The sequence below is a fragment of the Mesoplodon mirus genome, assembly GCF_964341445.2.
Source record: "Mesoplodon mirus genome assembly, chromosome: 8".
Classification (NCBI taxonomy): Eukaryota; Metazoa; Chordata; class Mammalia; order Artiodactyla; family Ziphiidae; genus Mesoplodon; species Mesoplodon mirus.
Window position 1 is genome coordinate 83,958,064 of NC_138984.1, and position 26,501 is coordinate 83,984,564.

Below are 26,501 nucleotides of genomic sequence, written 5' to 3' on the forward strand. Positions count from 1 at the left end.
CATCTATTGAGGACTGGAGTTATTTTCTGAGCTAAAATAAAGGTTGGCACCTGTATGAATGTAGTCTTTTTCGGGTAATCAAATAAACCTAGTCTGTGGTGGTTTCATGAGCTGGATTCTTCCCACGGGTTATAGCACACCAGGGCAAAATACCTGAGTCCCTCCCCATTCTCCTTCTCCCTTATGGCTGGACCATGGAGCTTCTCAAAGCCAGTCAGGCATCTCCTCCCTCTCAGGAACCTCTCTATTCTATATATCCGGATGCTGTGGGCCGGCCCCTTCTTGCCTTCTCCCTGAATTCCCTATTCTATGCATGGGGACAAACATTCTCCCTTCATCTGTCCTTCATCTGTCCATCTGTCCTTTTCCTTAATTATGGCAGGTACTTCCTCTCATTGGCAGATTACTTACTCTCTCAAGCCCCAGTAGTTCATTATCTGTAACACAGGGATAATGATTGCATATACCTCAAGGGATTATTATGAGAAGTAAATGATAATGTGTGTAAAGGTGATTAATCCAATGTCAGCCACATAAATAATAGTGATGATGATGATGAAAGAAGTGAGATTCCACACTTAGGAAGTGAGAAGATGAACAGACAGAACAGTACTTGTGGTCTAATTTGTGTTAAGACCACCCGCATCAGAGGTCTTTCTAACTGAGCAAATGAAGCCTTCCACATGTCCTAGTTCAGGGGTCAGTAAACACTTTCCATAAAGGGTCAGTTAGTACAGATTTTAGGCTTTTTAGGCCATATGGGCTGAAGCTATTATTCAACTCAATTCCTCGACTATGTAGTACAAAAGCAGTCATAGACGGTAGGAAATGAATGACTGTGGCTATGTTCCAATAAAACTTTATTTACAAAAACGGGCCACAGGCTGGATTTCACTTGTGGGCCATGGTTTGCTGATTCTAGACCAACTCACTAGTGGCCTGAACTGAAGTTTGGAGTCAAACCCTCGCTCAGCCTGGCTTTGCAAGCACTACCTCAAGCAAACATCTCTCTCGGGGTCCTCAGGGAAAGAGGGAGTGAGACAGACAGAGGTACACATCCTAATACCATCGCAGTAGCTAGCACACATCATTTCTCACCCCAAATATCTCACTCTTCAGCCCTGTGGACTGTGGTGTGGGAAGAGGGAGAGCAAAAGAGACCTCTGCGGAATAATTTATCTGTGGGTGTGCTGTGCTGGAGAAAAGGGGATCTGTTCATAGAAAATAAACTTATGGTCACCAAATGGGAAAGGGGGGAGGGATAAATTAGGAGTTTGGGATTAATGGATACACAGTACTATATATAAAATAGATAAACAACAAGGTCCTACTGTATAGCACAGGGAATTATATTCAATATCTTGTAATAACCTATAATGGAAAAGAATCTGAAAAAGGGTATATATATATATATATATATATATATATATATATAACTGAATCACTTTGCTCTACACCTGAAACTATCACAACATTGTAAATCAACTAGAGTTCAATTAAATAAGTAAATAAATAAATTAAATTAAAAGGGATCTGTGGCCCCTTGGAAGAGATTCAGAAACAGGAAGACAGTAGTTAATGGGTCAAGCCTCAGAGTCACAGGGATCTGAGCTCAAATCCCACCCTGTGCTACCTGGCATATATTTCTCAACCTCATGGCTCCATTTCATTTTTAACTGGTAGCATAATGGCATCAGTTACAGAATGAAGTTGTGAGTATTACACATGGTAATTATATTAAATACTTCACTCAGTGCTTGACACCTTGTATACACTGAATAATGTTCCTCTCTATCACTGCTGTTACTTTTTCATTATCGAGTCCTGAAACTTAAGAGGGGCAAGAAAGAGCAGCCATCAGCACCATTCAGTTCCCTTTCATCTTTTTTTCATAATAGATCATAGAGTATGTTTTTTGTCCATGTACAAGTGATACTAATTACAGTCATTTATGTGAAATACTTATCATTTATGCCCAATTACCATGCAGCCAATAATGACTTTGTGCATCACAAAATGTGTTAGATTAACCTAATTGTTAATTAGTTTAATGTATTAAAAACACTCAACTCAGCTTATGCAAACTCAGCCTTTATAGTTTGTTGCTCAGAGCATGGCCAAAAAAGTGCATGCACGCTCAAGAGAAAGGGAGAGAGAGAGGGAGAGAGAGAACCAGAAAGGGAATGCTTACCAATGATTATACCGTTAAAGAATGCCTCTCATCTTCCCAGAGAAAAGTTTCTTAAGATGTAAGTGGAGGCTTGCAAGGAAAAGTTTAGGAAAAGGAGGTGAGGTTAGTTATTGATGATTAAAATGTTAGAGACACATAGTTTGCCATGTCTGCACATAGTAAGTACTCAAGAAATATCAGTTGAGAGAAGGAATTATTTACAGAAGGTATAGAGTAGCCTATAATCCAACGGGCAGGAAACTTGAAGGTGAGAACTTGTTAAATGAGTTAAACAAGGACGCCGTCAGACCGAGGTGGCTTTAATGCCACCTAATGTAGCAGCCTACCTAAGCGACCAGAACCTAAGCCTGCATGCCTCAAGGCTAAGAAATCAAAACCTAAGGACAACCAATCACGAACAGCCAATTAGGCTTTCCCCAATAAGGTAACTACTTAAGCTACAGTCGATCAAATAATTCCTTTGCTTTGCTTCCTCCACTTCTCTATAAAAGTCTTTCCCCTAGCTTTTATTAATAGACCCCCCTAACCATTTCTGGTTTGTTGTGCCCAAAAGGAATTATTTTTTCTCAAACAAACTTCTAAAAATTTTAATATGCTTCAGTTTATCTTTTAACAGAACCATAAAATTGGATCTTCACTGGAGAGAGTTACCAAGGGTAACTCAGTGGTAATTCAGTGATTCCAACTGGAATTGTGTATTTTCAATTTACCATTTTTTCATCTTTCCCTCTGAACCATTATTTGTACACACTTCTGTCCCCTCCTTGCAGGCAAGGAATCAAAAGAAGGATGTCTTTTCTCAGTGCATATCTTTCTGCATAGTGAGCAGATACAAGCTGCTGAGACTAAAGTCAACTACTGGTATTTCTAGTGTGGTAAAGCTGAAAGTTCTTAAGAATCATTAGGTCAATAAAGACAAAGGACTTTATAGTCAGATTTTAGACCTGCACTATTTTCACTGGCTTTTCAAATGTGCAAAGCTATATTAAAGTTATTAAGAAAGTGGTTAAATTACGATAATAGTAACACTTTCCATCTATGCTATCCCTTTAAGGTTTACAAAACATTTTAACATGATTTATCATATTTAATTTTTTTAAACAAACTTCAAGTGATGCCATCTGTTTATCTTTCAAAGAAAAACTGAATTTTAAAAAGTCATTCTTAGTGTATTACCATGCTCTTAATGAAATAAAGTCAGTGCCTTAGAATGATTATGGTCTGACCTCTAATAATCATTTCTATTTGCAAGTGAAATTTCTATTCAACTTTCCCTAGATAAGTATTTATATAAAAGCAGTAGGTCTTAAATTGAAGGCTTCTGGCTAGCAAATTTCTGGTGCACAAAATTATGGTATTTTGCATTATTTAATTGATGCCTGTCCTACCTAGAATCTGGAGCCAAAATATTTTTTTAAGAATCTTATATGAAACCACTTCCATGCTTTTTAAATTAATATAATTTATTGAATAATTAACAGACCAAATGGAACATATATTTCATGTTTTACCTCCCTGACCTCATGGAGCTTACTGTGTGAGGGTGGGAAGGGACAGGAACAAATGTAAATAAATGCAAGTGTTCAGATTCATTCAAGGACTCTGAAGGAAAAGTTCAGCAAACCATGCAGGAGAATAAAAGATTGGATGAGCATGGAAGACCTGACTGGGGAAGTGCCATCCAGTTGGGAATTTGAACAATGACAACAGTCTAACTGTAAGGAGAGGCGGTGTAAACTAAGGAGGAAAGGTGAGCGGGAGAAAGAGCTTTCCCTGACTCCATCCACACCTGCTATTCACTGTCGAGGTCCCTGTCCTCTGTAGCATATAATACCATCGTCATTACGCATTATGTGTTTATTTATTGTTTAGCTTCCCCATTAAACTGTAAATTCCATCAAGGCAAATATCACATTTCTTTTGCTCACTACTGAATTCTCTACACTTTGTATGAGTCTGGCATATAGTAGATGCTCAATAATTAATTCTTGAAAAGACAACTGAAAAGATACTGGAAATTAAAGTAGCCAAGGCATTAGCTATAGCATGGCTACAGTGCAAGTGAGGAATAAAATATACTTGTATTACCTGTTCAGTTGAGGATATTATTGGCTTTGTAGTTTAGTAACTATGAGTGAGTGTATGTAACAACTATGTCCATTAGCACATATCTTATGCCATTATTAAGCTCAACCACATAAGCTGTTAATTTTTAACTAGGAGATCCCTGACTTTCCATTTTAATCTTTTGGACTCAATCAGAAAAATCATTGTTTTACAGCTATAAAATCTTCCGTTGATTGGAAAGCATGAAATCACGAGTCTCATGAACTCAAATGCTCAGCATCCCTTTACTATAAAAGGCATAAGTATTGCTGTTTCAACAGATGGACTCCATCAAATCATTGAGGCTTTCCTCCTTCAGACACTAACGGGATAAACAGAATGCCTTCACTGTGGACTTTTCTGAGATACCGGCAGGAAATGTTCTATCTAGGTCATCAAGATGGAAGTACCTGGACAAGGGTTCCTGCCGTATATTCTCCATCATCCAGGACGAGTCTGGAGCCGTACCAGAAGGCCAGAGCGTAACACAAGAAGATGAGACACCACATGAATCCAGTAAAGAATCCCATCACTATCCCTTTTCTAATTCCCCAACGCTGGGCAAACACAAGATTTTTCTCATACCTGTGAAGAGAAAACATTTGAGTCTATTTCAGCAACAGCAGCAGCAGTTCAAGTTAAAATGTTTAAAACAGGCCACAATGCAGTGGTTTTAATCAATGATTATAAAATCATTCCAAACACAGAGCAGCTTTAGGGAAAGAAAACAACAATAATGCCTGTGTAGTTCCTTAAAATTTGCTTCAACCTGGCAATGACAATGTGTTGAAAGGATGATGCCTAACAAAGCCTCATAGTTGATTACTTCTTGGATGAGTACAGTGGGGTAAGCTTTGTCCCAAGAGAAAAGAATTTTCAACACTAATATTTGACCATGAGGGGTCTAGTGTTATTTGTGTTTGAATTCTCTCATTAAGTCACATGACATGAAAGATAATATCTTCCATAGTGGAGGAAATATGCTAATGCAGTTTTTTATGAGAAGTAAGGTAATCACTTCACAAACAAAAGAAGCAAAAGAAAAAAAATGAAAAGAGGATAATCAGAGGTTGTAAATCCTATTCTCTTTTTCATCTGGTGAATTTGGTAGCAACTAAGAATGTGATCATACTAGATCTACAACATATGAAATAAAAGTTTAGTTAAGTTGGTGTCTGTTTTATAAAATCAGTACCTGGCACCTGATAAGCACTCAACAAATACTAGATAAATGGAAGAATAAATAAAATCAAAGTTTTGACAACTGTGTTGTTTTGGTCATTTAGGTTTTGATTTTCATTAACAGTTAATCTCCTATAATGATGGTCTATAATATATCAATGCTAACTTTTATTTGATTAAATGGAAATCTTAGACTTAAAAAGAGTATATAGTACAGTAGTAGCTGAATAAAACACATTGAATAAAAAGTGCTCAATAAAAATGTGCAAAATTGCATTTTAGATCAGGTAGGATTTTCCTTAATGTCAGAAGACAGTGTTTTAGACTGGCATGAAGTATGGTGTGTGTACACACACACACACCATCAGAGTTTGAAACAAATATCCAACCTAAGATGGCTTTCTAAAAGCCACCAACTGCATCATCTTCAAGAACACAGAGCTAAAGTCTTGGGAGTCTTTTGTAGGTGCTTTGACCAATCTAATTGCTTAGCTTAGCTACCTCTTGAACAAAAGCTCCCTCAGGGTACCATAGCAAGGTGAATCTGCCACTTTATACAAAATGGGGAAGATTCAGGGTAGTATGCAGATCAACAAAGTTCAGGAAAGTGGCAGACATTTCAATTAACTAACCTTTCAACCTCTTTTTTCTCACCACCATAAGCAGCCACTGTTGGAATAGATGAGAGGACTTCATCAGCCACTGCCCCTGCTTTGGCATAGGCCCTCAATTCATGGTCTGTAAACTTGGACACACTCTGAAGTCCAAACGAAAAAAATAAAATGTGAAGACCAGATAATTAGGTAAGTCACTCCGCCATTCACTGATTCATCTAGCGGAGCAAACATGTAGCACAGTTTAATACAAGACTAGATTCCCACTGGAACAGCGTTTACCAAGGAAAGAATTTGGTCCAAGTTTGAGCCATGTTAATCCTCATCCATGGGTGTTTGGTTGTTGACATATCAAAATGACTCCATTAAAAGTCAGCCTCAACAAAACTTCTCACAGAGTATGTACTAAATAGGGCATTCTATGTGACCACAGTGTTTCAGTCATCATATTAATGACGTTTTCAAGTCAAACCATGTCAGAGTTCATTGCTATTGTCCAAAGGCCATGTCACAGTTTACAGACAAATACCACATGCAAAGACCAGAGGCCCATGCAGGTGTCATATTCATTAGAATATAGAATAAGGGAGAGGTTCTGAGCATGCAAAGGCATGATGCAGCAGAGGTAATTCCATAGGAGAAAGCTTCAGATAAATATTACACCACTTGACTCAACTGTAGGGACTCAACTAACTAGTTTTGCTTTTTACAAAAGGAAAGAAAAAGACATTGCACTTAATATTAAACAAGTTAGTTTTTCTAAAATTGGACCTGGATTGAGTCCTAGTTAGAATCAACCACCAAAGACTTCCCTGGCACAGATTAAGAAACAAGAAGGGGAAAAAGCAAATGTTGTGGAAGATTAACTGACTCAGAAACCTAAAAATATATATAGTACCCAGATTAAGGAAGTTTATCTTCCAAGTTTTTCTGAACTTTTAGCAGCAAAACCCTTATCAAACAAAATCTTAGACAGAATTTTAACATATAAGATAAGTAAAAGTGGTATTTTATTACAATATATTTATTTCACAAGTCCACATTTTATAAATCTTGTGAATTGAAAGGCAACAATAAAGGAAAGTAAGGCTATTTTAATCAACATTAAAATTTGACGTTGGATGGTATGGCAGTTTTTACCACAATCCTCTTCTAATTTACTTCTGAAATATGTAATGAGTAGTTGAGAATGTTATCAGTTTTTATTGTAATGGCACATTAAAGAATCTCTGGATACTTCAATTAAACTGATATAGGAACTTAAAAGATGTATATTGGGAAATATCTAACAGTTGTTCATATTTCCCATCGTAGGTATATAAAAGTCATACAAAGGCATACAAAACCTACAATCAGTTCTAATATGTCATATTCTAATATGTCATATATTGCCTCCTCCACCTTTTTTTGTCCTGCTTTTGAATTGAACTTAGTGAAATTGCTCGAATCATTTTACACAAACATGCACACACCTGAATTCAAGAAGAAACAAGTGCAGAGCTACAACATTCCAAATCGGTGACACATTTACAAGAAGTTGAAATATGGACACGAGACAACAAGAGAAACTGTGCTTTGAGCTTATCTGAAATCAAGTTAACCAGTTTATGCTGTTGGTCTCCAACATGTGAAAACGTGACATATGATCCATTTGAGTGTGAATATTAATCTTTTGTGGGTTTGAAGAAAGAGATTAAATTTTTTTGAAGGGAAAAAATGCCTGAATCAAATGTTTGCAGACTCCCCAGTGACCCTCTGTGGAAGCTGAGGCTTCCCTGAAGTGCAGCTGGAAAGCATTTGGTAGGAAAGACTGTTGTAAAACTTGCATGATTTGGTGGATTGGGAAAAAAATAAAAACTAATATCTCATTAGTAATTAATTCTGTGCCAGATGCCATGCTAAGTGCATAACATGGATAATGCCTTGAGTCATCATAATGACTTTGGGAGGTACTAACCTTATTTTAAAGATGAGGAAACTGACATTTTGACAAGTTGAACATATCTTTCTTGAGCCAGGTGGTAGAGCCAGGTGGTGACCTAGTTAAGTGGAATGAGCTCTTTGCTATTGTCCCTCTGTATTACCTGGGAAATATTTGAGTAATACGGCCAGCGGAGTGCAGAGAGTATTTTGCTAGAAAATACAGTCATGAAGATCGGTACCTGTAGCTCAATGATGTGAACGTATGTGCAGCTTTTCACTTAAATTCTATTCTCATTTACAGCAAATTATTAGTGTACCTGACCCCATGACCTGTTATCTAATGTGGCTGCTCTAAAAGTAAAATAGAATAATTTCTCAATCCTTGGGAGTGTTTTTTAACTGGGATGACCCCAAATTCCTACTCCTATACTTTTTCTTGGCCTGCATACCTGGGAAATCGAAACTGTGACTGGGATACTTCTCTGAATGGGTCAGATAACCCTCTCTCTGAAACTGATCAGATGGAATGGAGAACACAGTGTAATTGCAGAAATCTCTTTTATTTGTTGGGCCTTTCTGAGGGGAGCATCTGAACTTGGGAGACCACGGGAAGCCACAGGCACACTGCAGAATGAGTGGGGATTTAGAATCAGGCTTCCTTGAATTTGAATCCTATTCTGTCATTCACTGGCTGTGCAGTTCCAGACAAGTCCCTTTACCTCTCTGAACCTCCATTTCTTATATTTAAAATGGCATTAATACTTTATAAGATTGTTGTAAAATTAGAGATCATGTCCTTGAGGCTCCTAATAGTGCCTGGCAAAATAGTAAATATTCAATTAATGTAGTTGTTATTGTTATTAATACCATAATATTTGTGTTATTAAAACATTATTAATCCCTAATCTAATAATGGAATGTTATTTGATACTGAGGAATAATCAAACAAAATAAATCAAAATGGTGATAATGATGTTGACTAAACATACTCAGGAGAAGGGAATCAAGCTTCACATTTTTGGCTGTTTCTCAGTGCAAAAGTCTTCCCATGGAGAGAAGTGAGAAGACATTCTTACCAGACCAATGATGGATGCTGCAATCCCAATGAGAGGGCTGACAGAGATAATAACCAAGGTCAGTTTCCAACCCCGGTAAAATCCCAGCAGGAACCCACAGATGCTCGTGGTCATGCGCTGAATGAAAATGGCCATTTGGTCGGCAATGGCATCATTGATTTTGTTAATATCACTAGAAACAAGAGAGGCTTTGGTCACTAAAACTGAATTTGGTCAATTCAATATCTTGCTGAGAAAGTACAATCTTTCCTTTCTAAACACTCCTATTTCTGTACCCCATTGCCCTTGGGAAACTTAATAGCTTCTCACATCTTGGAAATTTTGCTGCAGCTTGGGAGGGCAGCAAGCCTCTCTCCTCATAGCCAAGGGAGTGTGTCCTTAATCCAGTTTTCCTGACTGGTGTTCATTCAACATAGGCAAAGACTTTTGGAAACCCTCTTATTTGTCCCTTTCTTTCTTAAAGCTAATATCCTTGGTTGGTCCTAAACAGCCCTTCTTTCCTTTATACCTGCTAAATCTTTTCCACCTCAAGGTTCTACTCACATATGACCTATTTCATAAAAATTTATATAATCCCCCAGGGAGAAGTAATAACTACTTTCCTGTGTTTCCATAGCAATGTAATTAATCTGTATACATGTGTATATGTATGTGTATGTAATTGTTGCTTTCTGCTTATAGGCAGTATAGAATTGTGGTTAACAGCACAGACTCTGGAGCCAGACTCCGAATTTAAACACAGGCTCTTCTTGGGCAAGTTACTTAGCCTTTCTGTGTCTCAGTTTCCTCATCTATAAAATGCAGATAAAAACAGAACCTACCTCAGTCGGTAGCAGTGAGGATTAGTTAATACACATAAAGTATTGGGTTGGCCCAAAAGTTCGTTTGGGTTTTTCTGTAACATATGGAAAATCCGAACGAACTTTTTGGCCAACCCAATATGTAGACCAGTGCCTAGCATATAGTAAACAATCAATGTACGTTAGCTCTGATTATTTGCTTGAACCCTTTATCCCTCCTACTAGGCTGTAAGTTCCTTGAGATCAGGAGCTCTGTGGTATATCTTTATGCCTTGCATAGGGCAAGTGCTCCAGAGTATTGGTTGATTTAATTACATTAAATTCATATTCCTATGAACATTCCCATAATCTCTTGCCCAGATGGAGCAAACAAGGCTCAGGACTTGATAGCAGAAAAGGACCTTAGACATTACAGAGAGATTACACAATTGTATTCTAGCAAGGTTAAGTATCTGTTCAAGGTCAAAGTAAGTAAAGGGCAGAATGAGTGCTGGAGTCTAGGGGCCCCAACATTCAGTCTGCTTTTATCTTCACTACACTACACACTAACTGTCTTTCATGGGACCTCAAACTTTAATTCAACACAGTTCAACGGTTCTCATTACTCAGGGCTCATTCAAAAATTATGGGCGGGGGTGGGGGGGAAACTATTAATGACCCAAACTAGTATTTAGGTGTAAACTGGATTTAAATCTAGTTTTTCAGTTTGAATCTTTCTCAAACTATTTTGAATTTTTTTTTGTTTTTGTCACTATATGTGGAAATTATGTCAACAGGCAAAGCAAGATAATTCTTTCTAATCATATTGTTTTCCTTATGGGTACATAGATTGTGACATCTCTCAATTTCTTTTTCCGAGATCAAATAACCCTACGTCCTCTAAACTCTCTTCTATAATACTTCATTTCTAGTATTTAGTCCAGGACCTACAAACCAAATTATAGCATCCCGACTTTCAATTTTTAATAGTCATTTTGGAGGAGCTTCAAGATGGCGGAAGAGTAAGACGTGGAGATCACCTTCCTCCCCACAAATACATCAGAAATACATCTCCATGTGGAACAACTCCTACAAAACACCTACTGAACGCTGGCAGAAGACCTCAGACCTCCCAAAAGACAAGAAACTCCCCCACATACCTGGGTAGGGCAAAAGAAAAAAGAAAAAACAGAGACACAAGAATAGGCACGGGACCTGCACCAGTGGGAGGGAGCCGTGAAGGAGGAAAGGTTTCCACGCACTAGGAAGCCGCTTCACGGGCGGAGACTGCGGGTGGCAGGGCGGGGTGGGGGGGAAGCTTTGGAGCCCCGGAGGAGAGCACAGCAACAGGGGTGCGGAAGGCACAGCGGAGAGATTCCCGCAGAGAGGATAGGCGCCGACCGGCACTCACCAGCCCGAGAGGCTTGTCTGCTCACCCGCCGGATGGGCGGGGCTGGGAGCTGAGGCTCGGGCTTCAGTCGGATCCCAGGGAGAGGACTGGGGTTGGTGGCGTGAACACAGCCTGAAGGGGTTAGTGCACCACGGCTAGTCGGGAGGGAGTCCGGGAAAAAGTCTGGAGCTGCCGAAGAGGCAAGAGACTTTTTCTTCCCTCTTTGTTTCCTGGTGCGCGAGGAGAGGGGATTAAGAGCGCCGCCTTAAGGAGCTCCAGAGACGGGCGTGAGCCACGGCTATCAGCGCGGACCCCAGAGACGGGCATGAGACGCTAAGGCTGCTGCTGCCGCCACCAAGAAGCCTGAGGGCAAGCACAGGTCACTATTCCCACCTCCTCTCCCGGGAGCCTGTACAGCCCGCCACTGCCAGGGTCCCGGGATCCAGGGACAACTTCCTCGGGAGAACACACGGCGCGCCTCAGGCTGGTGCAACGTCACGCAGGCCTCTGCCGCCGCAGGCCCACCCCGCACTCCGTGCCCCTCCCTCCCCCCGGCCTGAGTGAGCCAGAGACCCCGAATCAGCTGCTCCTTTAACCCTGTCCTGTCTGAGTGAAGAACAGACGCCCTCAGGCGACCTACATGCAGAGGCGGGGCCAAATCCAAAGCTGAACCCCGGGAGCTGTGCGAACAAAGAAGAGAAAGGGAAATCTCTACCAGCAGCCCCAGGAGCATCAGATTAAATTTCCACAATCAACTTGATGTACCCTGCATCTCTGGAATACCTGAATAGACAACGAATCATCCCAAATTGAGGAGGTGGACTTTGGGAGCAACGATATATATATATATTTTTTTCCTTTTTTCTCTTTTTCCGTGTGGATGACAGGCTCTTGGTGATCTAGCCAGGCATCAGGGCTGTGCCTCTGAGGTGGGAGAGCCAAGTTCAGGACACTGGTCCACAAGAAACCTCCCAACTCCACGTAATATCAAACGGCGAAAATCTCCCAGAGATCTCCATCTCAACGCCAAGACCCAGCTTCGCTCAACGACCAGCAAGCTACAGTGCTGGACACCCTATGCCAAACAACTAGCAAGACAGGAACACAATGCCACCCATTAGCAGAGAGGTGGCCTAAAATCATAATAAGGCCACAGACACCCCAAAACACACCACCAGGCATGGACCTGCCCACCAGAAAAACAAGATCCAGCCTCATCCACCAGAACACAGGCACTAGTCCCCTCCACCTGGAAGCCTACACAACCCACTGAACCAACCTTAGCCACTGGGGACAGACACCAAAAACAAGGGGAACTATGAACCTGCAGCCTGTGAAAAGGAGACCCCAAACGCAGTAAGTTAAGCAAAATGAGAAGACAGAGAAACACACAGCAGATGAAGGAGTAAGGCAAAAACACACCAGACCTAACAAATGAAGAGGAAATAGGCAGTCTACCTGAAAAAGAATTCAGAATAATGGTAGGAAAGATGATCCAAAATCTTGGAAATAGAATGGAGAAAATACAAGAAACGTTTAACAAGGACCTAGAAGAACTAAAGAGCAAACAAACAGTGATGAACAACACAATAAATGAAATTAAAAATTCTCTAGGGCTTCCCTGGTGGCGCAGTAGTTGAGAGTCCACCTGCCGATGCAGGGGACATGGGTTCGTGCCCCAGTCCAGGAGGATCCCACATGCCGCAGAGCGGCTGGGCCCATGAGCCATGGCCACTAAGTCTGCGCGTCCAGAGCCTGTGCTCCGCAACGGGACAGGCCACAACAGTGAGAGGCCCATGTACCACAAAAAAAAAAAAAAAAAAAAAAAAAAAAAAAAAAATTCTCTAGAAGGGATCAATAGCAGAATAACTGATGCAGAAGAACAGATAAGTGACCTGGAAGATAAAATAGTGGAAATAGCTACGTCAGAGCAGAATAAAGAAAAAAGAATGAAAACAATTGAGAACAGTCTCAGAGACCTCTGGGACAACATTAAATGCACCAACATTCGAATTATAGGGGTCCCAGAAGAAGAAGAGAAAAAGAAAGAGACTTAGAAAATATTTGAAGAGATTATAGTTGAAAACTTCCCCAATATGGGAAAGGAAATAGTTAATCAAGTCCAGGAAGCACAGAGAGTCCCATACAGGGTAAATCCAAGGAGAAACATGCCAAGACACATATTAATCAAACTATCAAAAATTAAATACAAAAAACAAATACTAAAAGCAGCAAGGGAAAAACAACAAATAACACACAAGGGAATCCCCATAAGGTGAACAGCTGATCTTTCAGCAGAAACCCTGCAAGCCAGAAGGGAGTGGCAGGACATATTTAAAGTGATGAAGGAGAAAAACCTACAACCAAGATTACTCTACCCAGCAAGGATCTCATTCAGATTTGATGGAGAAATTAAAATCTTTACAGACAAGCAAAGGCTAAGAGAACTCAGCACCACCAAAACAGCTTTACAACAAATGCTAAAGGAACTTCTCTAGGCAGGAAACACAAGAGAAGGAAAAGACCTACAATAACAAACCCAAAACAATTAAGAAAATGGTAATAGGAACATACATTATCGATAATTACCTTAAATGTAAATGGATTAAATGCTCCAACCAAAAGACACAGATTGGCTTAACGGATACAAAAACAAGAACCATATATATGCTGTCTACAAGAGACCCACTTCAGACCTAGGGACACATACAGACTGAAAGTGAGGGTATGGAGAAAGATATTCCATGCAAATGGAAATCAAAAGAAAGCTGCAGTAGCAATTCTCATATCAGACAAAAGAGACTTTAAATAAAGACTATTACAAGAGACAAAGAAGGACACTACATAATGATCAAGGGATCGATCCAAGAAGAATTTATAACAATTGTAAATATTTATGCACCCAACATAGGAGCACCTCAATACATAAGACAAATACTAACAGCCATAAAAGGGGAAATCCACAGTAACACAATCATAGTAGAGGACTTTAACTCCCCACTTTCACCAAAGGACAGATCATCCAAAATGGAAATAAATAAGGAAACACAAACTTTAAATGATACATTAAACAAGATGGACTTAATTGATATTTATAGGATATTCCATCCAAAAACAACAGAATACACATTCTGCTCAAGTGCTCATGGAACATTCTCCAGGATAGATCATATCTTGCATCACAAATCAAGCCTTGGTAAATTTAAGAACATTGAAATCGTATCAAGTATCTTTTCCGGCCACAACGCTGTGAGACTAGATACCAATTACAGGAAAAAAATCTGTAAAAAATACAAATGGAGGCTAAACAATACACTACTTAATAACCAACAGGTCACTGTAGAAATCAAAGAGGAAATCAAAAAATACCTAGAAACAAATGACAATGAAAACATGATGACCCAAAACCTATGGGTTGCGGCAAAAGCAGTTCTATGAAGGAAGTTTATAGCAATACAGTTCTACCTTAAGAAACAAGAAACATCTCAAATAAACAACCTAACCTTAAACCTAAAGCAATTACAGAAAGAAGAACAAAAAATCCCCAAAGTTAGCAGAAGGAAAGAGATCACAAAGATCAGATCAGAAATGAAGGAAACAATAGCAAAGGTCAATAAAACTAAAAGCTGGTTCTTTGAGAAGATAAACAAAATTGATAAACCATTAACCAGACTCATCAAGAAAAAAAGGAAGAAGACTCAAATCAATAGAATTAGAAATGAAAAAGGAGAAGTAACAACTGACACTACAGAAATACAAAGGATCATGAGAGATTACTACAAGCAACTCTATGCCAATAAAATGGACAACCTGGAAGAAATGGACAAATTCTTAGAAATGCACAACCTTCTGAGACTGAACCAGGAAGAAATAGAAAATATGAATAGACCAATCACAAGCACTGAAATTGAAACTGTGATTAAAACTCTTCCAACAAACAAAAGCCCAGGACCAGATGGCTTCACAGGCGAATTCTATCAAACATTTAGAGAAGAGCTAACACCTATCCTTCTCAAAATCTTCCAAAATATAGCAGAGGGAGGAACACTCCCAAACTCATTCTACAAGGCCACCAACACTCTGATGCCAAAACCAGACAAAGATGTCACAAAGAGAGAAAACTACAGGCCAATATCACTGATGAGCATAGATGCAAAAATCCTCAACAAAATACTAGCAAACAGAATCCAACAGCACATTAAAAGGATCATACACCATGATCAAGTGGGGTTTATCCCAGGAATGCAAGGATTCTTCAATATATGCAAATCAATCAATGTGATACACCATACAACAAGCTGAAGGAGAAAATCTATAGGATCATCTCAACAGATGCAGAAAAAGCTTTTGACAAAATTCAACACCCATTTATGATAAAAACCCTGCAGAAAGTAGGCATAGAGGGAACTTCTTACCTCAATATAATAAAAACCATACATGACAAACCCACAGCCAACATCATCCTCAATGGTGAAAACCTGAAACCATTTCCACTAAGATCAGGAACAAGACAAGGTTGCCCAATCTCACCACTATTATTCAACATAGTTTTGGAAGTTTTAGCCACAGCAATCAGAGAAGAAAAAGAAATAAAAGGAATCCAAATCAGAAAAGAAGAAGTAAAGCTGTCACTGTTTGCAGAAGACGTGATACTATACATAGAGAATCCTAAAGATGCTACCAGAAAACTACTAGAGCTAATCAATGAATTTGGTAAAGTAGCAGGATACAAAATTAATGCACAGAAATCTCTTGCATTCCTATACACTAATGATGAAAAATCTGAAAGTGAAATTAAGAAAACACTCCCATTTACCGTTGCAACAAAGAGAATAAAATATCTAGGAATAAACCTACCTAAGGAGACAAAAGACCTGTATGCAGAAAATTGTAAGACACTGATGAAAGAAATTAAAGATGATACAAATAGATGGAGAAATATACCATGTTCTTGGATTGGAGGAGTCAATATTGTGAAAATGAATATACTACACAAAACAATCTACAGATTCAATGGAATCCCTATCAAGCTACCACTGGTATTTTTCACAGAACTGGAATAAAAAATTTCACAATTTGTATGGAAACACAAAAGACACAATTTGTATGGAAACACAAAAATTTCACAATTTGTATGGAAACACAAAAGACATTAGCCAAAGCAATCTTGAGAAAGAAAAACAGAGTTGGAGGAATCAGGCTCCCTGTCTTCAGACTATACTACAAAGCTACAGTAATCAAGACAGTATGGTACTGGAACAAAAACAGAAATATAGATCAATGGAACAGGATAGAAAGCCCAGAGATAAACCTACGCACATATGGTCACCTTATCTTTGATAAAGGAGGCAAGAATATACAGTGGAGAAAAGACAGCCTCTTCAATAAGAGGTGCTGGGAAAACTGGACAGCTACATGTAAAAGAATGAAATTAGAACATTTCTTAACACCATACACAAAAATAAACTCAAAATGTTAATCCATTTTGAGACCTAAATGTAAGGCCAGAAACTATCAAACTCTTAGAGGAAAACCTAGGCAGAACACTCTATGACATAAATCACAGCAAGATCCTTTCTGACCCACTTCCTAGAGTAATGGAAATAAAAACAAAAATAAACAAATGGGGGCTTTCCTGGTGGCACAGTGGTTGAGAGTCCACCTGCTGATGCAGGGGACATGGGTTCATGCCCCAGTCCGGGAAGATCCCACATTCCACGAAGCAGCTGGGCCCGTGAGCCATGGCTGCTGAGCCTGCACATCCGGAGCCTGTGTTCCACAGTGGGAGAGGCCACAACAGTGAGAGGCCCACATACCACACACACACACACACACACACACACACACACAAAAAAAAAAAAAAAAAAACAAATGGGACCTAATGAAACTTAAAAGCTTTTGCACAGCAAAGAAAACCATAAACAAGATGAAAAGACAACCCTCAGAATGGGAGAAAATATTTGCAGATGAAGCAACTGACAAAGGATTAATCTCCAAAATTTACAAGCAGCTCATGCAGCTCAATATCAAAAAAAAACAAACAACCCAATCCAAAAATGGGCAGAAGATCTAAATAGACATTTCTCCAAAGATGATATACAGATTGCCAACAAATACATGAAAGAATGCTCAACATCATTAATCATGAGAGAAATGCAAATCAAAACTACAATGAGATATCATCTCATACCAGTCAGAATGGCCATCATGAAAATATCTACAAACAATAAATGCTAGAGAGGGTGTGAAGAAAAGGGAACCCTCTTGCACTGTTGGTGGGAATGTAAATTGATATGGCCACTATGGAGAACAGTATGGAGGTTCCTTTAAAAACTAAAAATAGAACTACCATACAACCCAGCCATCCCACTACTGGGCATATACCCTGAGAAAACCATAATTCAAAAAGAGTCATGTACCACAATGTTCATTGCAGCTCTATTTACAATAGCCAGGACATGGAAGCAACCTAAGTGTCCATCGACAGATGAATGGATAAAGAAGATGTGGCACATATATACAATGGAATATTACTCAGCCATAAAAAGAAACGAAATTGAGTTATTCATACTGAGGTGGATAGACCTAGAGTGTGTCATACAGAGTGAAGTATGTCAGAAAGAGAAAAACAAATACCGCATGCTAACACATATATATGGAATCTAAAAAAAAAAAATTCGTCATGAAGAACCTAGGGGCAAGACAGGAATAAAGACGCAGACCTACTAGAGAATGGACTTGAGAATACGGGGAGGGGGAAGTGTAAGCTGGGACAAAGTGAGAGAGTTACATGGACATATATACACTACCAAATGTAAAATAGCTAGCTAATGGGAAGCAGCCGCATAACACAGGGAGATCAGCTCGGTGCTTTGTGACCACCTAGAGGGGTGGGATAGGGAGGGTGGGAGGGAGGTGCAAGAGGGAGGAGATATGGTGATATATGTATACATATAGCTGATTCACTTTGTTATAAAGCAGAAACTAACACACCATTGTAAAGCAATTATACTCCAATAAAGATGTTCAAAAAAAATAGTCATTTTGATGAAGCCATGAAACCTATGAAAAAAGCCATGCTCCCTATAAAAGCCCAACTTAAGAGACAAAATGCATCAAAAAGAACTGAAAATGTGTTTCCAATTGTTATTTAATTTGGAAACAAGTGTTTCATTAGCGAAAAATCACACATTCATTAAAATGTCCTACCAGCCACTTACTCAGAAAATCTTGTATTCAGCTCTCCCACTGAATTGCAGTCGAACCATCCTATTTCCATTCTCATTATTCTCCTAAAGTACAGTTTTCTCATTTTCTGTATCTGACGAGCTGCAGCAATTACCCAAAAGCATATCTGTAAATGGAGCAAGAAATGTTTAGCATTGTGATAAAAATAATCATTAATTCCTTCTCTTTTCAGAAGAAAATATTTTCACTATGACAGTTGAGAAAAGGACAAAAGTAATTCACAACATGCCTCTTGTTGGGAATTAAGGTGTGAGCTCTGACATCTGCAGCCGAAAGTGGGGCTGAGCCGAACCACTGTAAAGAGGGAAGCCAGAGGCTTGGGTTTGAATCCAGCTCGGCCACTTGCAGAGTTAACCTTATTAAGCTTCACTTCCCTCATGTGTAAAAAAAGGCTTATTACACCAAAAATAAATTATTGCTCTTAAATCACTACTTTTGCATGCCACTTCTGATGAATTTTTCCCCTGAGAAGCCTGCCAATAAGCATTCATACATTGTTTTCCAGCTGTTGGACAATGATTTTCAGAGAAAGTAAGGCAAACATTATGACATAAGCAGGGAATCTTGCTGACAGTTTTCCCCATGCAAGCAAAATAAGACTGTCATTAAAACTCCAGTGCCAGAATGGTGAAAATTGACTCATTTATATTTACAACTAACACTAACTTCCTGGAATTCTTTAGTGAATGGAGAGTAGGGGGGATTTATTATTTTTCCTACGTTAGTAGGAAAAAGATGAAATACTTTTCTTCCTTAATAAGAGTTAACTCCAAACCCTCCCATAACTGAAATCTAGAATATGGATTCAGTTTACAGAACTTGGGTTGGACTGCAGTTTGGTGTGACTTTAGCAAAAACAGAGAAAAAGAAAGTCAAGCTTGCTTTCCTCCAACTCCCCACTCCCAGCTTTTTCCAGGTACGAAGAAGGTTCGTACTTGCTCTCCCTGTACGAACACACCCACAGCTGTCTATTTCTGAGTTTAGACGAGAGGATGAAGCAGGGAGGGCAGGGGAGAACAAGACACTGAAGCTAAAAGTCTATTCTCCATTTCTCTGGACAAGCGTTCCTCCCCAACTGAGAGGAAAAATCCTTCCCCACCGTCTGTTGTCTGCCTGAAATAAAGCTGTAGTCCTTGGGGCTTCTGAATAGCTTTAAAGAACACACTTTGGGGGCTTCCCTGGTGGCGCAGTGGTTGGGGGTCCGCCTGCCGATGCAGGGGACACGGGTTCGTGCCCCGGTCTGGGAGGATCCCACATGCCGCGGAGTGGCTGGGCCTGTGGGCCATGGCCGCTGGGCCTGCGCGTCCGGAGCCTGTGCTCCGCAACGGGAGAGGCCACAACAGTGAGAGGCCCGCGTATCGCAAAAAAAAAAAAAAAAGAACACACTTTGCATTTCATTGTCATGTCTGTGAACCCAGCTGCTGATCTATAAATAAAATGGAGGCGTCACTAACTTGAATATATCCTGTGACAAGTACCATGACAGCGATGCCAGCATAGTAAATGGCAAAGGTGACCATTTCACTTTCAATGTCCAGAAACCTTCAAAAGAGGGAAAAAATGGTAAGAGTCACAGGTAGGATCTAGCTAACAAAGATTGCATTTGTGAGTACAGAGGAATTTAAAATATACATATTGTATGTTTCTATTAAATATGGGTAAGGCGTTTTACCTGTGTAGAATTACAATCAATCCAAATCCCCAAACAGACCTCATGGTATCCATCATAGCAAAGACGCCTACCTCCTTCATTTTTACAGGCAGAGATGCGAGGGTTGTGAAATAATTAATGGGCATTTGTTGGAAGACAGGGGACCCTAGATGGCAGCCCGGAGCTCTGTCCACTAAGGCCCCTTTCACTCATGCTCATCATTAGTGATGGTGCAATCACAGCTAGAGAAATGTTCTAAAAAGCCAGACAGGGCTTCCCTGGTGGCACAGTGGTTGAGAGTCCGCCTGCCGATGCAGGGGACGTGGGTTCGTGCCCCGGTCTGGGAAGATCCCACATGCCGCGGAGTGGCTGGGCCCGTGAACCATGGCCACTGAGCCTGCGCGTCCGGAGCCTGTGCTCCACAATGGGAGAGGCCACAACAGTGAGAGGCCCGTGTACCGCAAAAAAAAAAAAAGCCAGACAAGTGTCTGGAAAGGCACAGGTAGAGAGATGTGTGCTGTAAATCAGGAGGCTTACTGTTACCTGTCCAGCAATCTTAAGCCAGCTTTTCAACTCCTTCCTCTCTCAGAGTAACACTAGGAGAAATGTGTGTGTCATCTTCCCATAGAGAGAGAAAAACACTTTATTAACCCAGTCTTTGTGCTGACCACAGCCCAGGAATCCTCGCTCCCCAGGACAATTTCTAAGGCTGAAGTCAAAGAACTTGTGGGAAAGCAAGAAAACTACGCAGTGTTTTCCCATTACAAGTATCACACTGCGACACAGGGTTTGGAACTGGCAGGGGCAGGGAGGGGAGAAAAAATGATTCTGAAATCGCTTTCGGGAAATAAGAAATTTTATCATTAAAAAATTAACATATTGGTTGTTGATATACCCGATCCTCAGGGATAAGCTAGATGATGTCTATTTCTTTAGAGAATCAGAAAGTAGCATCTTTAGCCTAGATGCTCTCAGTCTACCAGCTTTCTGCTTTCTATCAGGCCTTCTTTTTGTGACCCAAGCTTGAATTGTTCTCTCCCTCTACTGAACTCAGACCAAGTATTTAAGTATAATTTATTTAATTCAGAACAAACTATTATTCCATGGCAGATTTTATTGCCACCTTGCACTATTATTCAATATTTTTATTGAATATATTTATATCGAGTATATTCATGTTTCTCTTGCTAGTAAATTGCAAGCTACTTGACAGCAAAGACTAAGTAAGCTGCTTGTTCCCACTCCCGAAGCCTGGTACGATACCTTACCCATTAAGTAGGTACTCAGTGAATGTTTCTTGACTTTTCTTTCACTTTCAAAATACTAATGAGGAAGGGAAACAACTGCCTTGGTCAACCCCTCTGACGATCTCCAAACCACCTAATATGTCTGTGTTCACCACATTCCCAGTCTTTCAGGATGATTTAAGGGAACCCCCAGAATGAAAAAAATCTAGAAAGTCATAAACTTGTATACAAGTATCCATGATCAGAGGCCCTTACAAAAGCTAAGTATCTTTGTATAGAGTGTATAATGCAGTATTTATGAGTAAAGACTTCTGATGTATAAATGAGTGCATAATATATATGCTATTGATACTATGTATAAAATAGATAACTAATGAGAACCTACTGTATAGCACAGGGAACTCCACTCAGTGTTTTGCGGTGACCTAAATGGGAAGGAAATCCTAAAAAGAGGGGATATACGTATACATATAGCTGATTCACTTTTCTGTACAGTAGAAACTGACACAACATTGTAAAGCAACTATACTCCAATAAATTTTTTTAAATAAATAAATGAGTTCATACTCTTGGTTTCTGTTTGTGAAATAAAATTTGGGTGTCCCAAAATAGAAAACTATGAGCATTTGTCAAAAAGTTTTACTTAGATTCCCTGTGGTGCATTTATTCTACAGACACTGTAAGCAGAGGTGAGAGGGCCTGTCGTGAAAACCGCAGCTGCCAGTCATGAATGAATGTACTTGACTAAGAGCTCTGAGCACTGACCCAGCTGTGAGATTTACTGGAGCAAAGTTCAGGAACATAACATCACTGTCGGGGGGTGTGGATAGGACATGTGTAGTTTGTGATTGCTTTCACTCCTGAGGCACCCCAGAAACGAATGGTTAACTCACTTCTATTTGATTCTGGGAAGAAGTCATTAGAATCCTTAGAGTTTTAAAGACTACTTGGGAATATTTCTGGGACAACAGAGCAAACCTATCAGAAAAACTGATAGGAAGGAAAAGGGGACGTCAACTTGGTTCCTTTGACTGCACATCAGACTTCATCATCTGCATGGTGGAAAGCTCTTGTGATTATAAAATCCTAGTAAGGATTCTGTAAAGTTTACAGGTGATTTGGACCACAGACTGTCTTTCTTTTCAACAGAAAGAAAAACAAAACAAAATTGATACATGCTTACTTGGATAAATTAAGATTCCCCTGACGCATTTGTTGAAGAGAGAAGAGGGGAGAGAAATGACAATTAGAGGGAAAAGGTAAAAGATATTTTACAACAATATGAGGTCTTTATGACAAGGTGCATTGCCTCACCAGGAGCGCTCCTTTCAATGGTTCTGATGCCCTGTAAACCCAGTAGCATTGACACCTTAGAGTGAATATCAGTGTCAACCCAAATTGGCAGAAATGTGTCCATATCCTACTTCCAAAATGTTGAAAGGTCCATGTTCATTAATGCATGGGACATTGACCTATGGACAAATGGTTTGTCACTGGGTAAAGTTGCTTTATAGAATACCCACACACTAGGGTAGCATATTGCCAGAATGGCTAATGCAATTGTGAGAAATATTACAGAGAGATTATATATGCCCTTTATCTAGTTTTCCCCCAAATGGTAACATCTTGCAAAACTATAGGACAATATCACAACCAGGATGTTGACATCGATAAAATGAAGAGCAGAATATCCTCATCATTCAAACATTCCTCTTGGGGGCTTCCCTGGTGGTGCAGTGGTTGAGAATATGCCTGCTAATGCAGGGGACACGGGTTCGAGCCCTGGTCTGGGAGGATCCTGCATGCCGCGGAGCGGCTGGGCCCGTGAGCCACAATTACTGAGCCTGCGCGTCTAGAGCCTGTGCTCCTCAACAAGAGAGGCCCGTGCACTGCGATGAAGAGTGGCCCCCGCTTACCACAATTAGAGAAAGCCCTCACACAGAAACGAAGACCCAACACAGCAAAAATAAATAAATTAATTAATAAAACCTCTGCCAACAAATTTTTTTTTTAATTTTTTGCCTTATAACAAATTTAATCAGTTATACATATACATATGTTTCCATATCCTCTCCCTTTTGCGTCTCCCTCCCACCCTCCCTATCCCACCCCTCCAGGCGGTCACAAAGCACCGAGCTGATCTCCCTGTGCTATGCGGCTGCTTCCCACTATCTATCTACCTTACGTTTGGTAGTGTATATATGTCCATGCCGCTCTTTCACTTTGTCACAGCTTACCCTTCCCCCTCCCCATATCCTCAAGTCCATTTTCTAGTAGGTCTGTGTCTTTATTCCTGTCTTACCCCTATGTTCTTCATGACATTTTTTTTCTTAAATTCCACATATATGTGTTAGCATACAGTATTTGTCTTTCTCTTTCTGACTTACTTCACTCTGTATGACAGACTCTAGGTCTATCCACCTCATTACAAATAGCTCAATTTCATTCCTTTTTATGGCTGAGTAATATTCCATTGTATATATGTGCCACATCTTCTTTATCCATTCATCCGATGATGGACACTTAGGTTGTTTCCATCTCCGGGCTATTGTAAATAGGGCTGCTATGAACATTTTGGTACATGTCTCTTTTTGAATTATGGTTTTCTCAGGGTATATGCCCAGTAGTGGGATTGCTGGGTCATATGGTAGTTCTATTTGTAGTTTTTTAAGGAACCTCCATACCGTTCTCCATAGCGGCTGTACCAATTCACATTCCCACCAGCAGTGCAAGAGTGTTCCCTTTTTTCCACACCCTCTCCAGCATTTATTGTTTCTAGATTTTTTGATGATGGCCATTCTGACTGGTGTGAGATGATATCTCATTGTAGTTTTGATTTGCATTTCTCTAATGAGTAAAGATGTTGAGCATCCTTTCATGTGTTTGTTGGCAGTCTGTATATCTTCTGTGGAGAAATGTCTATTTAGGTCTTCTGCCCATTTTTGGATTGGGTTGTTTGTTCTTTTGTTATTGAGCTGCATGAGCTGCTTATAAATTTTGGAGATTAATCCTTTGTCAGTTGCTTCATTGGCAAATATTTTCTCCCATTCGGAGGGTTGTCTTTTGGTCTTGTTTATGGTTTCCTTTGCTGTGCAAAAGCTTTTAAGTTTCATTAGGTCCCATGTGTTTATTTTTGTCTTTATTTCCATTTCTCTAGGAGGTGGGTCAAAAAGGATCTTGCTGTGATTTATGTCATAGAGTGTTCTGCCTATGTTTTCCTCTAAGAGTTTGATAGTGTCTGGCCTTAAATTTAGGTCTTTAATCCATTTTGAGCTTATTTTTGTGTATGGTGTTAGGGAGTGATCTAATCTCATACTTTTACATGTCCCTATCCAGTTTTCCCAGCACCACTTATTGAAGAGACTGTCCTTTCTCCACTGTACATTCCTGCCTCCTTTATCAAAGATAAGGTGACCATATGTCCGTGGGTTTAACTCTGGGCTTTCTATCCTGTTCCATTGATCTATCTTTCTGTTTTTGTGCCAGTACCATACTGTCTTGATTACTGTAGCTTTGTAGTATAGTCTGAAGTCAGGGAGCCTGATTCCTCCAGCTCCATTTTTTGTTCTCAAGATTGCTTTGGCTATTCGGGGTCTTTTGTGTTTCCATACAAATTGTGAAATTTTTTGTTCTAGTTCTGTGAAAAATGCCAGTGGTAGTTTGATAGGGATTGCATTGAATCTGTAGATTGCTTTGGGTAGTAGAGTCATTTTCACAATGTTGATTCTTCCAATCTAAGAACATGGTACATCTCTCCATCTATTTGTATCATCTTTAATTTCTTTCATCAGTGTCTTATAATTTTCTGCATACAGGTCTTTTGTCTCCTTAGGTAGGTTTATTCCTAGATATTTTATTCTTTTTGTTGCAATGGTAAATGGGAGTGTTTCCTTGATTTCACTCTCAGATTTTTCATCATTAGTATATAGGAATGCCAGAGATTTCTGTGCATTAATTTTGTATCCTGCAACTTGACCAAATTCATTGATTAACTCTAGTAGTTTTCTGGTAGCATCTTTAGGATTCTCTATGTATAGTATCATGTCATCTGCAAACAGTGACAGCTTTACTTCTTCTTTTCCGATTTGGATTCCTTTTATTTCCATTTCTTCTCTGATTGCTGTGGCTAAAACTTCCAAAACTAGGTTGAATAAGAGTGGTGAGAGTGGGCAACCTTGTCTTGTTCCTGATCTTAGTGGAAATGGTTTCAGTGTTTCACCATTGAGGACGATGCTGGCTGTGGGTTTGTCATATATGGCCTTTATTATGTTGAGGAAAGTTCCCTCTATGCCTACTTTCTGCAGGGTTTTTATCATAAATGGGTGTTGAATTTTGTTGAAAGCTTTCTCTGCATCTATTGAGATGATCATATGGTTTTTCTCCTTCAATTTGTTAATATGGTGTATCACGTTGATTGATTTGCGTATATTGAAGAATCCTTGCATTCCTGGAATAAACCCCACTTGATCATGGTGTATGATCCTTTTAATGTGCTGTTGGATTCTGTTTGCTAGTATTTTGTTGAGGATTTTTGCATCTATGTTCATCAGTGATATTGGCCTGTAGTTTTCTTTCTTTGTGACATCCTTGTCTGGTTTTGGTATCAAGGTGATGGTGGCCTCGTAGAATGAGTTTGGGAGTGTTCCTCCCTCTGCTATATTTTGGAAGAGTTTGAGAAGGATAGGTGTTAGCTCTTCTCTAAATGCTTGATAGAATTCGCCTGTGAAGCCATCTGGTCCTGGGCTTTTGTTTGTTGGAAGATTTTTTATCACAGTTTCAATTTCAGTGCTTGTGATTGGTCTATTCATATTTTCTATTTCTTCCTGATTCAGTCTTGGCAGGTTGTGCATTTCTAAGAATGTGTCCATTTCTTCCAGGTTGTCCATTTTATTGGCATAGAGTTGCTTATAGTAATCTCTCATGATCTTTTGTATTTCTGCAGTGTCAGTTGTTACTTCTCCTTTTTCATTTCTAATTCTATTGACTTGAGTCTTCTCCCTTTTTTTCTTGATGAGTCTGGCTAATGGTTTATCAATTTTGTTTATCTTCTCAAAGAACCAGCTTTTAGTTTTATTTATCTTTGCTATCGTTTCC

General features: G+C 39.6%; 1 protein-coding gene across 3 annotated transcripts in view; it reads right to left on the reverse strand.

The window, feature by feature from the left end:
- The window catches only part of ABCB11 (ATP binding cassette subfamily B member 11), a 104,572-nt gene that overhangs the window by 54,843 nt on the left and 23,228 nt on the right, over window positions 1-26,501 (reverse strand). For all 3 annotated transcript variants that reach the window (XM_082630371.1, XM_082630372.1, XM_082630370.1), the window contains exons 6-10: window positions 19,964-20,051; window positions 18,482-18,615; window positions 9,093-9,264; window positions 6,112-6,236; window positions 4,708-4,882 (exon numbers count right to left, since the gene is read on the reverse strand). In XM_082630371.1, the coding sequence (XP_082486497.1) occupies window positions 4,708-4,882; window positions 6,112-6,236; window positions 9,093-9,264; window positions 18,482-18,615; window positions 19,964-20,051 (694 nt within the window). The remainder of the gene's footprint in view (window positions 1-4,707; window positions 4,883-6,111; window positions 6,237-9,092; window positions 9,265-18,481; window positions 18,616-19,963; window positions 20,052-26,501) is intronic.